General features: G+C 37.8%; 1 protein-coding gene across 2 annotated transcripts in view; it reads left to right on the forward strand.

Moving 5' to 3' along the window:
* LOC118084785 (amine oxidase [flavin-containing] A) overlaps nt 1-13,143 on the forward strand; it is a 36,540-nt gene that overhangs the window by 17,069 nt on the left and 6,328 nt on the right. For both annotated transcript variants that reach the window (XM_035114742.2, XM_060273542.1), the window contains 7 exons: nt 14-105; nt 2,487-2,628; nt 3,521-3,670; nt 4,138-4,297; nt 5,587-5,683; nt 6,114-6,167; nt 6,616-6,673. In XM_035114742.2, coding sequence (XP_034970633.1) covers nt 14-105; nt 2,487-2,628; nt 3,521-3,670; nt 4,138-4,297; nt 5,587-5,683; nt 6,114-6,167; nt 6,616-6,673 — 753 coding nt within the window. The remainder of the gene's footprint in view (nt 1-13; nt 106-2,486; nt 2,629-3,520; nt 3,671-4,137; nt 4,298-5,586; nt 5,684-6,113; nt 6,168-6,615; nt 6,674-13,143) is intronic.

The following is a 13,143-nucleotide window of genomic DNA, read 5'->3' on the forward strand; positions in this document are numbered from 1 at the left end:
CCCTGGTCTTCAGATTCCAGCTGATGCTCCCTGGGATGCACCACATGCTGCAGAATGGGACAAAATGACAATGAAAGAATTCATTGACAAACACTGCTGGACCAAGTAGGTGATTTGATTCATTTTGAAATTTTACCTTAATGTGTTACTTGCTTCTTTGCTTGCTGCATGCCATATTCAGGCTACATACAGTGGTACCTCTGGTTAAGAACTTAATTTGTTCTGGAGGTCCGTTCTTAACCTGAAGCACCACTTTAGCTAATGGGGCCTCCTCAGGGCCGGCTTTAGCACCTCTGGTGCCCTGGGCGACGGATCCCTCCGGTGCCCCCCCTGCCCCGTTTCCCAGCGCGACCGGTGGGCGGGCGCAGCACGCAGCGCGGCTGGCGAGGGCACTGCTGCGTGGTGGGTGGGTGGGCTCAGCGCTGCTGCCGAGGGCGCTGCTGCACGGCGGAGTGGCGGGTGGGCCGGCAACGTGGCGCCCTGCGCCACCCAGCCTGGCTGTAGGAGCACGATTTCTGTTCTCATCCTGAAGCAAAGTTCTTAACCAGAGGTATTCTGGGTTAGCGGAGTCTGTAACCTGAAGCGTTTGTAACCTGAAGCATTTGTAACCCGAGGTACATCAAACCCTTATTCATGTTGCCTCTCTCCTCAAGTCATAAAATAACCAATCACACATATGCACTGTTGCTAGAGAAATACATTTGGGAGCAGAAAGTAAAAAATGTAGACTATACCAGTACTTAAAGTGCAGAACATGCTTGACAGATTTTATGTGCTGGAAGATCCATATGTTATGAATGCAAACACTTTGGGCACTCCCAGGTGACCTTAATCATCCATCCTGATTTGCTCGTGCAAAACTTATGCACAGGTTAGACAATACCTAGTCTTTGCTGAGCATTCATTCTGATTTCTTTTGTGGACAGTTATACAACAATGAGCAGTCATTCTGATTTGTTTTCAGGGTGTTCACACTTCTTCCCGGTAAACATTGGTCCATCTCACACATTTCTGTGCTTTCCCCATCACTTCCATAAAACCTGGTTTTTAAAAATGCATTCATTGCATCAATGAATAATAAACATGAATACTGGAAGATGTATAGAAAACACGTTCCTGATTCTGAAGGTGAAAGGAAGGGCTTTGAGATATGGTATTATAGTACCAATTACCATTCCCCACAGTTTAATGGGTAGTTCCCCTTGTTTTCCCACATCTCAATGTATGTAGGCATTGAGAGAGAGGAATAGGGAGAACTTTGGTGGACTTCAAGGGAAGACTCCACACAATGACGGGTATCTGCACTGTGTGTGGTGAGGCAAAGCCACCCTCCTGCTATTGACATCATTGCTGCTTATCTTGGCAGGGCCATGGTGAGGTTGAGACTACATGGTTGCACTGGGAGAGCTGCTGGATTTGTGACAGTGCTGCTGCTGCATGCTCCTGGCCCCACCCCAGCCCACCCCTGTCCAGACAAGGAGCCATGACGCCCCAGCCATGCCATGCCCCACCACACACACCAGTACTGAGGGTTCAAAAGAGATGCTGAAAACCTTTTCAACTACATAAATGATGAGCTTAATGAGGCTTCCTTGGAGGGCAGAGGCAAACATCACCACTAAATATGAAATATAGGTTTTCCCCAAAGCAAATATTAATCATTGACTGCAACCATTGATTAAATAAGGCTACAGTACATTGAATCCATAGGATTTGTACATTCATATTGCTTTTGTAGACTAACAGCCTAGTTGGGAGCTGCCTCAGATCATCAGCTGGTCAATTCTGGTCTAGACCAATATTAATATGCTATCTTCAGTTTTAACGTCTTTGCAATTAACAGAGATTTTGGACAATTTATTTTTAGTGGAAGGGATAACATCTAGGAATGTAATAAAAGCAATAAATTCTGAACAAATCAATAGCACTACAAAATTAATGAGCAAAGGAGGAGCTGTCACTCATTCAAATGATCTTTCCTCATCAGATTAAGAAAACACTTCACTCTCTTCTATTATTTATTAGATTTCTTACCTAACCTTCACCATAAGGTCCCAGGGCAGGTTATAATGGCAGAAACAATAGAGTTTAAAACAAAAGAAAACCAACACTCAATAATAATATTTGAAAATCATTACATTAATTTACAATTTTCAGGTAGGCCACAATAATACCATTCCGTTATCAAAGCCCTGGATAAATAAGTGCATCTTCAATGCGTGATAAAAGCCAAATAATGATACTGCTGGAGGCACACCTCTGTTTGGTTGGAATTCCGCAGTTTACGGGCTACTCTTATCTCACATTGCCACCCCTCAAGCTTCCGAGGGTGACAGAACTACCAAGAAGGCAAATTAAATAGAATCTTTGTTTGTTTTCCTAATAATAATAGATAAAAAATTTGTAGAGAAAAGTACTGTTGATAATAGCAAATTAATTTCAATAGCTCTCAATCTTTGTTGTCTCTACCTCTTCATTGTATAAAGAACCACTAGGGATTTTGCTACGCTCTTTGTTGATATCAACGTCACTTCGGAGTCACACATGGTCTCTGCTCTCTGGTTCCTGTGGTATGTGAAGCTGTGTGGAGGAACAACCAGGATATTTTCTGTAACCAATGGAGGGCAGGTATGTGAAATCATACATGGATTCTTCCTTGTGCGAGGAATGTGCTGCTGCATCTTCTCTAACTGATGGAGAAAGAGCATTTGACAAGAACTCAATGTGCTTTTACAATCCTGGAATAAACAAACAGAAAATCATGCTATTTTGAACATTTAGACTCCTGTTGAAATTAGAGTAATATTATTTCCTCTTCCACATTCATACACCCCATACTATGGAGGCTTTACTGTGCTATTGTGATAATGATCCAGTTTAGTTTCTATGGTTACTAGCCAGTTACTGTGTTCTTAAGAATTCTGTATCTCATCACCACCACCCCTTGCCCAGAGTCTCTAGTTTAATAAACATGCACCCAAAGCACAGTACTACTAATTGCCTGCCGTAATCACAAGGGTCTTTGGGAAGGTCCCTCAATTAGAGCAGAATTTATAAAATAGTTTTTATTATTTCTGAGAACATGAAAGTAATAAAGAGACACTATTTCAAGGAACACTTTGTCAGGAACACTGTCCCCAGTGAAAGCAATATTTCATAAGTTGGAAGCTTTATGCTTTCCCTGTGCTCATAACAATTGTGAATTCTCCTGACCTAGAAATGATAGCAAAAGATTGTCTATGATCACCTCTTTCATAATTATACTAAATGTATTAGAGATACCATATCCCATAGAAGAAAACTAATATGCTTTTGTCCAGATATGCTTCTGGTTCAGGGCTGACGCCAGTAGTCAATCAAGTCAAACACATGTTGAAGATGTTTGCTGATTTTGATTACTTGAGAAATCCAGCTTTCAATGTCTTTATCTCTCAAGCTTAACTAAAGATGGACTATGCCATTTTTTTAAAAAAACAACAACATTGTTATCTTATTTCTCTGGTGGTGCTGGTGTTCCCAGGAGAGGAAGTTTGTCGGGGGTTCTGGACAGATAACAGAGAAGATAATGGCGTTACTCAAAGGCACTGTGAAACTGGAGAGGCCTGTAATCCACATTGATCATTCAGGTGATAGTGTCATTGTGGAGACACTGAACCATGAGACATATAAGGTAATCCAATAAGTATAAAACATAGTATGCATTTAATAGGGGGCATGTCCGTTATAGCTTTTAAGCCAATGTAATCAGCCCCACCCTTGTGTGTTACTCTGCTTCTCTTAGTACTGAGGAAATCTTTGAAATCTATTTTATTGATCTATTTATGAGAGCTTCATCAGCCTCTGACATTTTCCTGTCCTTGCTGTCACTTGCTTTCTTCCTTTTATAGTTATGTCACTGGACTGCCACTACAGTGCTCACAGCTTTTATCCTGTACAAATGTAAATGTCAGAATGATTGAAGTACTGAGCGAACATCTCTCAAAAGTGTGTAACATTGCCTCATACAGATCTGTATGAAAAGCTTAGCCCCCGATAAATGTTACTCTTTCAACATTTAACAAAGCAACGTTAGCCTTTAACTGCCATGGTTGCTCTTTTGGGATATGTGTCTTATGTTTACCTGTTTACATTTTACAGAGCAAGTATGTGATTAGTGCCATCCCACCAGCCTTAACCACAAAGATCCATTTCAAGCCAGAACTACCAACAAAAAGAAACCAATTAATCCAGCGCATCCCCATGGGCTTTGTTATCAAATGCATGATGTACTACAAAGAAGCCTTTTGGAAGAAGTCAGGTATGTGTGCCTCAGTCTGGCACAATTAAGAATTGATTCATTTATATCCCACTTTCTGCTTACTAAAACAGAGAGGACTTTGGCCTTTCCAATTTGAGTAGCACACTGTGCAAGGTCAAAATCTTGTTGCACCATGTGGCGCCCCCTAGGCTATCCATCTAGTGTAGCAGAACCAGTTAGGTCAGGCATCCCCAAACTGCGGCCCTCCAGATGTTTTGGCCTACAACTCCCATGATCCCTAGCTAACAGGACCAGTGATCAGGGATGATGGGGATTGTAGTCCAAAACATCTGGAGGGCCGAAGTTTGGGAATGCCTGAGTTAGGTAAAGGTAAAGGAATCCCTGACCATTAGGTCCAGTCACGGACAACTCTGGAGTTGTGGCGCTCATCTCACTTTACTGGCCAAGGGAGCCAGCATACAGCTTCTGGGTCATGTAGCCAGTATGACTAAGCTGCTTCTGGTGAAACCAGAGCAGCACACGGAAATGCCATTTACCTTCCCGCCAGAGCAGTACCTATTTATCTACTTGCACTTTGACATGCTTTTGAACTGCTAGGTTGGCAGGAGCTGGGACCGAGCAATGGGAGCTCACCCCGCCGCAGGGATTCGAACCACCGACCTTCTGATTGGCAAGCCCTAGGCTTTGTGGTTTAGACCACAGCTTCACCTGCATCCCTATAGCAGCATAGCTGCCAAGTTTTCCCTTTTCTCGCGAGGAAGCCTATTCAGCATAAGAGAAAATCCCTTTTAAAAAGGGATAACTTGGCAGCTATGCTATAGCAGAACCAGTTATGCTGCCCTAAATCTGCCTCTGGAGAGCTCAAAAAAGCTAACAACATTCAAAGTAAAACTGTGATAAGGGTGGAGTTATCAAGCATCTAAGTTTTGTCTGATGGGTACACAAGTTATGTAATCCTGTCAATATGTACAATCACTAGTGTTGATGCACCTTCCCTCTCTAACTCATATTAATCACAACATAGATATGCAGTGTATTATCTCAGTAACTGTGTTTAATTGAAATATCATTGTATATGACAATGGGAGACAGGGAGGCATATCAAAGAGTTTTTGAGTATTGCAATGAGCAAAAATGTTTATTGTAAAGAAGTTAAGATTAGAAAGTGCATTCCTTGGAAGTTTGAACAGGAAGTATTATGCAGCACAAGAGTTCTAAATGTGCAATGCCTAACAAGATATTTAATGTTAAAATAAATGTGCATTTGTGCCTGGAAATAGTACTCCACACTTGAGTATTTCTGGTGGACATTCTATTTTTCCTTTCAGATTTTTGTGGCTGTGCAATGATTTTGGACGAAGAGGCTCCAATTTCAATCACCTTAGATGACACTAAACCTGATGACTCTGTACCTGCTATTATGGGGTAATGAAGCCTGCTTTTATATATTAGATGCAAAAAATAAGGACAGAAAGACTTGTGGAAGACCAGCTGGTGTGAAGTTGTGGAATGTATGCTAGGTAACATTAGAGAACCCTATAGAAAGATGTATTTATGCCTTGCTGTTAGTTCCATCATACATGTCCTGAGCTGTCCTTTGTTTCACACACATGCAAACATTATCTTTTAGCACTTGTTGCTGTGCCCACAAATCCCCACATACCACAAGGGAATCTACATGACATTGCAGGAATCCAGTATTGAAGTTACCAATTTCTGAAGTATAAGACTAGTTACATGTAGCTCTTACGTATTGCTGTTCTTCTTCTTTTTTTACACTTTGGTGGCATGTGGTGTTTTTTTCCAATTGGTACCTTTGTGTGCAATATTGACATGTACTTTCCTCCCTGTTTAGCTTTATCCTTACACGAAAGGCATTTAGACTAGCAGATCTTAGCAAAGAGGAGAGGTAAGAATAAGCAACTCCTAAACATATCTCTGATTTAAAAGTCTGTTTGTATTCTCTAACAAAAATTAATTCTTGCTAAGATCATTGTAATTTTAAGATTCAGAAGTCAGATTTTTAAGATATATACAGTCAAACTTAACTTCATGGTTGTTATGAGATAGTAGCTTGGACAAGGTCACCTAACAAGCTGAGCACCAACTAAAAAGCATGCTCCATTGCTCCAACTCTCTGGAAGAGGCGAAAGTCTGCCATCTTTGTGTATGAACTTCAGTTTAGTACGAAAAATGTAGTCTTTTGAGTAAATACACTCACTGGAAGATTTGATTTGTTCAGTGGCTTTGATAGTTGTTTGAAATCTTTCTTTGCTATCTTATTAGTTTCAAAAACCTAATGATCATAGACTTGGGTCCTTTCACATTTTGTCTGTATCTTTTCCTTCTTTATGTAGGAAGAGAAAAATCTGTGAACTCTATGCAAAAGTCTTTGGATCAGAAGAAGCTTTACATGTAAGGAAGAAGAGCATCTAAAATTGGTGGAGTATTAATTATTACAACTTTATGGTTTAGCTATATGAACATTTGGGGTCTGTGTTCATATTATTATTTGGTTCTTAGGTGAAAAGGTAATAGATGACAACTATTTTATCTCTTGCCATCTGAATGAAATCCTAAAATGTAAATATCAGGTGATATCCAGTCATATTCAGAGCAGACCCCTCAGAATCAATAAGGGAAAAATTCAGAATTGCATGCCACAAATTAGGAGATACAGGTGTGTTAAGTAAATTAGCACAATCACTATGGGTGGAATAGGGTATGTGATAACAATCTTTTTGAAAATGAATGAAGATCCTTTTATATTAGAATGCAAGACAAAAATAAGGAAAACTCCCCTTTTTTGTGAAAGCATTCTTTTATTTTTATCTAGAAATATATATTTTACAGCATGTAATTGATTAATGGAGTGTTCTTTTGTTTATTTTTCCTTGTAAAGCAAAATACAAATCTAACTTGAAAGCAGTGCTTCTGTTATAGGGAAATGTAATTTATCTAATACGACAGCAATCTTGTTAATGGTTTTGATTAATGTGTATGGGCCTATCTTGCATCAAATGGGTGATTAGCAAAAGAAGCTTGATGGTCTTTAATTACTTAGAATCTCAGAGGCAGAAAGAGGCAGGTATCTTTGAGGAACGTTATTTGGGGATCTGATGCAGGAAGAACCAAAGAACCATGTAGTGATAGTCAACTACCTTTTAATCAGAGTTGCTCCATCGATATTTACATAGGAACAAAGCTAAATTAAGTTTATTAATTTCAATAGGACTACCTATGAGCAAACCTTAGTTGGTAAAACTTACTTTTACTTTGGATCTATGTGGAAGCAACCATAATCTCAATGGCAATCATACCAATCGCTATACATCTAAAGATGATCAGAGTTTGTTTGCCTATCTTATAGACTATCCAAAGGCAACCCTGAGAGGTGGAATTATGCTTTCTTAAAACATGTTATCCGTTACCCTTAGAACATTGTTTCAGAAGGCAGCTGCCATATTCTTTTGTACTGTTAAAACACTCTGTTTACAAAGTATTGCCTAATCCCTTGTCTCTGCTCCATCGCTGAAATCTTCAGAGGAGTCATTATTAACGATTGCCCATGGCTTGGATGAAAATAGCTCATATCCACCAATATGCTGTGCCTTTAGCATATTGGGTTCGAATCTTATGAAATTCGCTTTCATTTTTTTTTTTTTTCATAACATTTTATTAGATTTTCCAATTATTACATTTTTAAACATTCAAATTATAACATAACACCTCTACATACCTTTTACTATGACTTCCCTCCCTCCCCTCATAAGGTTTTCTAATCAAAGCTTGTCTCGCAGTTTCTTAAATTTTTCCCTTCACATTCAATTCACAGGATTTACTTCAACCCTGCAAGAGTTTTTAAACTTCTACAGTTTTTTTCCATATAATCCACATATTTACTCCAGTCTTTTAGGAACCTTGCTTCCCCCTGGTTCCGGATCCCGCTAGTGAGTCTCGCTAATTCTGCATAGTCCATCATTTTTGTCTGCCACTCTCCGATCGTCGGTAGGTCCTGTGTCTTCCATTTTTGGGCTAGTAAAGTCCTGGCCGCTGTTGTTGCATATAAAAATAATACATTGTCCTCTCTTTTGATTTCTTGACCTATAATTCCTAACAGAAATAATTCGGTTTTTTTTGGAAAAGTATATTTAAAGATTTTCTTCAGTTCATTATATATCATATCCCAAAATTCTTTAACTTTATCGCACTTCCACCACATATGATAAAAGTCTCCATCCCTCTCCTTACATTTCCAGCACAATCTGTCATTCATTCTATACATTTTAGATAATTTTACTGGAGTTAAATACCATCTATATATCATTTTCCACATATTCTCTTTCAGTGCGGTACATGCAGTGAATTTCATCGATTGATTCCACAGCTTCAACCAACAATCATAGTCTATGTTGTGCCCAAAATCTTTTGCCCATTTAATCATGGCCTCTTTTGTCAATTCATCTTTTGTATCCCAATCTAACAACAAATCATACATTCTAGACAATAATTTTGTTTTGCCTTCTAGCAATTCTATATGAAATTTGGACTTCTTGTCCTCAAAGCCAATCTTTTTATCTTTAACAAATATATCATTTATTTGATGGTATTGCAGCCAACTGGTTAATGAATCTTTGATTTCTTCATATGTTTTCAATTTCCATCCTTGTTCTGATTTTCTTAGAATTTTTTCATATGTTAACCTCTCTCCTTCCATGTTCACCTTTTTCACAATAAATACATCCATTGGTGAAATCCACCATGGGGTCTTGGTTTCTAACAGCATTTTATTTCTTTCCCAGACTTCAAATAATGATCTTCTTATCACGTGGTTCGTAAATCCTTTATGCGCTTTTTTCTTGTCGTACCACAAATATGCATGCCAACCGGCTCTGTTGTTGAATCCTTCTAAATCTAACAAGTCTGTGTTTTCCAATGTTATCCAATCTTTTATCCAGCATAGACAGGACGCTTCAAAATACATTTTCAAGTCCGGCAAGGAAAATCCACCTCTTTCTTTCTTGTCGATCAAAATTTTATATTTTATTCTTGGTTTTTTCCCCTGCCAGACAAATCTTTGCAGTTCTTTTTGCCACTCTTTGAATTGCCCTGTCCCCTTTATAATAGGTATCGTTTGAAATAAGAATAACATTTTGGGAAGCACATTCATCTTTATTGCCGCAATTCTGCCTAGGAACGACAACTTCAGCCTGTTCCATATTTCTAAATCTTTCTTTATTTCTTTCCACGTTGGTTCATAATTATCATTATATAAATTTATATTCTTTGCTGTCATCCATATTCCTAAATATTTTACTTTTTTTGCAATTGCAATACCGTATCTTTGTTGCAAATCTTCTTTTTCCTCTTTCTCTAAATTTTTTATTATCATCTTCGTTTTTTGTTTATTTAATTTAAAACCAGCCAAGCGTCCAAATTCCTCTATTACTTCTAATACTTCTGCAACGCTTTCTTTGGGGTTTTCTAAGGTCAATACCAAATCATCCGCAAATGCTTTTAGCTTGAATTCTCTTGCACCTATTTTTATTCCTTTTATTTTTTCAGATTCTCTAATTCTATTTAATAACACTTCCAAGACCATAATGAACAATAACGGTGATAACGGGCATCCTTGTCTTGTCCCTTTCGTAATCTCAAAGTAGTCTGTTAAAACATTGTTTATTATCAACTTAGCTCTTTGTTCCGAGTATATCGCTTCTATTCCTTTCAGGAAAGATCCCTCTATTTTCATCTGCTCCAGGTTCATCTTCATAAACTGCCAAGATATATTATCAAAAGCTTTCTCTGCATCAATAAACATTAACGCCGCAGGTTTATCTATTCTGGTTTCTAAATATTCTATCACATCTGTAATGTGTCTTACATTATCCTTTAATTGCCGACCAGGTAGAAAGCCTGCTTGATCTTTATGAATCCAACTTTTCAATATCTCTTTCAATCTTGTAGCCATTATATCTGCAAAGAGCTTGTAATCGTTATTCAATAACGAAATTGGTCTATAATTCCTTACTTCCATACCATCTGAACCTGGCTTCGGTATCAATGTTATGTACGCTTCTTTCCAAGTATCTGGGATCTTCCCTCCTTTAAGTATGCTATTCATTAATTCCCCCAAGACAGGTGCCAGTTGTTCATTCAATACTTTATAATATTTCGCTGAAAGTCCATCTGGTCCTGGTGACTTCCCCATCTTCATCTTCTTTATTGCATTTTGAATTTCTTGGGCGGAGATGGAGGCATTTAATTTATTTTTTTCACTCTCTGAGATCTGCTTTAATTTATATTTTTCCAAATACTCTTTTATTTTTATAACATCTTCTTTCTCTTTGCTGTACAAATTTTTATAATATTTTTGGAAAGCTTTTCTAATTTCCTTTGGTTCTTCCATCAAATCATCTTGAATTTTAATTTTATTTATTGTATTTTGGTTTTGTCTTTTCCTCAGTTGCCAAGCCAATAACTTCCCCGTTTTGTTTGCTGATTCAAAATTTTTTTGTCTCATCTGTTTTATCTTCCATTCTATCTCCTGATTTACCAACATGGAAAATTGCGTCTGTAGCATCTTAATATTATTCTTAATTTGATGATCGTCTGGTTTGTCGATCAACTTCTTCTCATTTTCCATGAGGTATTTCAGGATTTCTTCCTTTTTCTTTTCCTGTTTTTTCTTCAAAAAGCTATTTTTCTGTATTAGAAAGCCTCTCATTACCGCTTTGCTTGCATCCCATACAATGTCAAGTCCTGTTTCTTTATATAAATTCCAATGGAAATAGTCCCTCAAAATTTCTTTGGCCTTTTCGGCTATTTCCTTATTTTCCAGCAGTTCTTCATTCATTCTCCATCTGAAAGAATTTTGCTCTCTTCCTTTCATCTCCATAAATATTGAATTGTGATCTGACAACGTTCGTGGCGTAATTTCTGTACATATTGTCCTGGGTACTAGTTCTTTGGATATCCACATATGATCAATTCTTCCTGAACTTTGATTTGGTTCAGAGAAGAATGTGAATTGTTTCACCGTCGGGTGTTTTGCTCTCCAGATATCCACAAGTCCCAGGTTTTCCACTAAATTAAAGAAGGATTTTGGTAATTTTCCATCATGTTTTCTCTTTCTTGTTCTATCCAAATCCGGAACCGCCACTCCGTTGAAATCTCCCATCAAGATGATCTTTTGGTCCATGTGTCCTATCAGTCTTTCCTCTAACGTCTTAAAAAATTCTGCCTTATTTTCATTTGGTGCATAGATTCCAGCTAAAATCATTTTTTCTCCTTGAAATGTTATCTGTACAACGATTACTCTTCCCTCTTCGTCTCTCGAGATCAGTTTCGGGTCCAATTTCTCCTTTATATACAAGACTACTCCTCTTTTTTTATTAACCACCGAATTGATAAATTCTTTTCCCAATCCTTTGTTGATCAAAATATGTCTATGTTTCTTTGCTACATGTGTTTCTTGCAAACAAATTACATCTAATTTTTTCTTCCTCAAAACATATTCAATTTTATTTCTTTTCTTTTTATCATTCAATCCATTCACATTCCATGATAGCACCTTCAATGCCATCTTTAAATCTCTTCAAATTTTGTTTTAGTCTTGGATGGGAGTTATACTACTATTTTTATCTTCCTCTTCTTCCTCCTCCTCCGATTTTCTGTCGTCTCCTGATTCTTCTTCTTCTTTTTCTTTTTCTTCCTCTTCTTCATCCTTCTTTTTCTTTTTTCTTCTCGGCTTAGGTTCTTCCTCATCATCTTCCGCTGTTTCTGCTAAGTATGCCAGGCTAGGTTCCAACGTTCCAAGGAACTTCTGGTACTTCCTCAGAAATTTCCCGATGTCGGGCATACTTGTCAAGATGTGTTTTTTATCCTTGTAATAAAACATGATTCCTTCTGGATATTCCCATTTGTGCTGTACCCCATTTTTCTTCAGCAATGACACCATCGATTTATAAGCATCCCTCTTGCGTAAGAACCTTCCTGGGACCTCTTTAAAAATGATTATAGGTCTTCCTCCTATAATCAATTTATTTGTGAAACTCAATCTCAATATTTCATTTTTCAAATCCATGGAGTTGAAAATAACCAGACAGTCTCCTGGGGCTCTCCTTGCCTTGGCTTTTGCTGATTTAACTCTTATTCTAAATGCAGTAACAATGGAGCTACTCACTTCCTCATCCGTCTTTTCCATCCATTTCGCCAATTCTGCGGTGATTTTGGCCTTTATATCTTCCCCTTGTTCTTCTGGAATCCCCCTAAATTTCAGATTCAATTGTTTTTGCTTCATCTCCATCATCGCAAGATTATCCAACATTTGTTCATGTGCCACATCTAATTTATCCATTTTTTCTTTAACCTTATCTGAATCTTTCTTTACTTCCTTTATTTCTTTCTGATTTTTCTTCACCGCTTCTTCTGTTACTTTAGATCTCACCGATAAATCTTTTATTTTTGTTGTGAGTTCCCCCACTGCTCCTTCTACTTTTTCAAATTTTTTATCTAATGTTTCTTGCATTTCCCCTAATTTTTTCTCCATACGTTGTTCATTTTGTCTTAATTCTTCTTTGATTTTATGCCATAAAACGTCAAGGTCTTTGACTTCTTCCTGTTTTGAACCTCTCCTATCAGACGGTGTAGCCGTTCCTTTTTTCCCATCTTTTACATCCTTTCCTGCCATCTTTAACTTTAATTTATACCTGTAATTTTAATCTTACCCTCTAGGGGGCGCTCTCAATTCAAAATAAAAATTTTAATTGCAATACCCAAGTGGCCTCTAGGCGGAGCTCTAAGGTTTTAACTCTCAAATTCAAAACAACATGCAATATTATATTTCCCCCACCAGATGGCACCAATTTCTGCTCCCCCTCCCT

Source organism: Zootoca vivipara, chromosome 4 (genome assembly GCF_963506605.1).
Source record: "Zootoca vivipara chromosome 4, rZooViv1.1, whole genome shotgun sequence".
Lineage (NCBI taxonomy): Eukaryota > Metazoa > Chordata > Lepidosauria > Squamata > Lacertidae > Zootoca > Zootoca vivipara.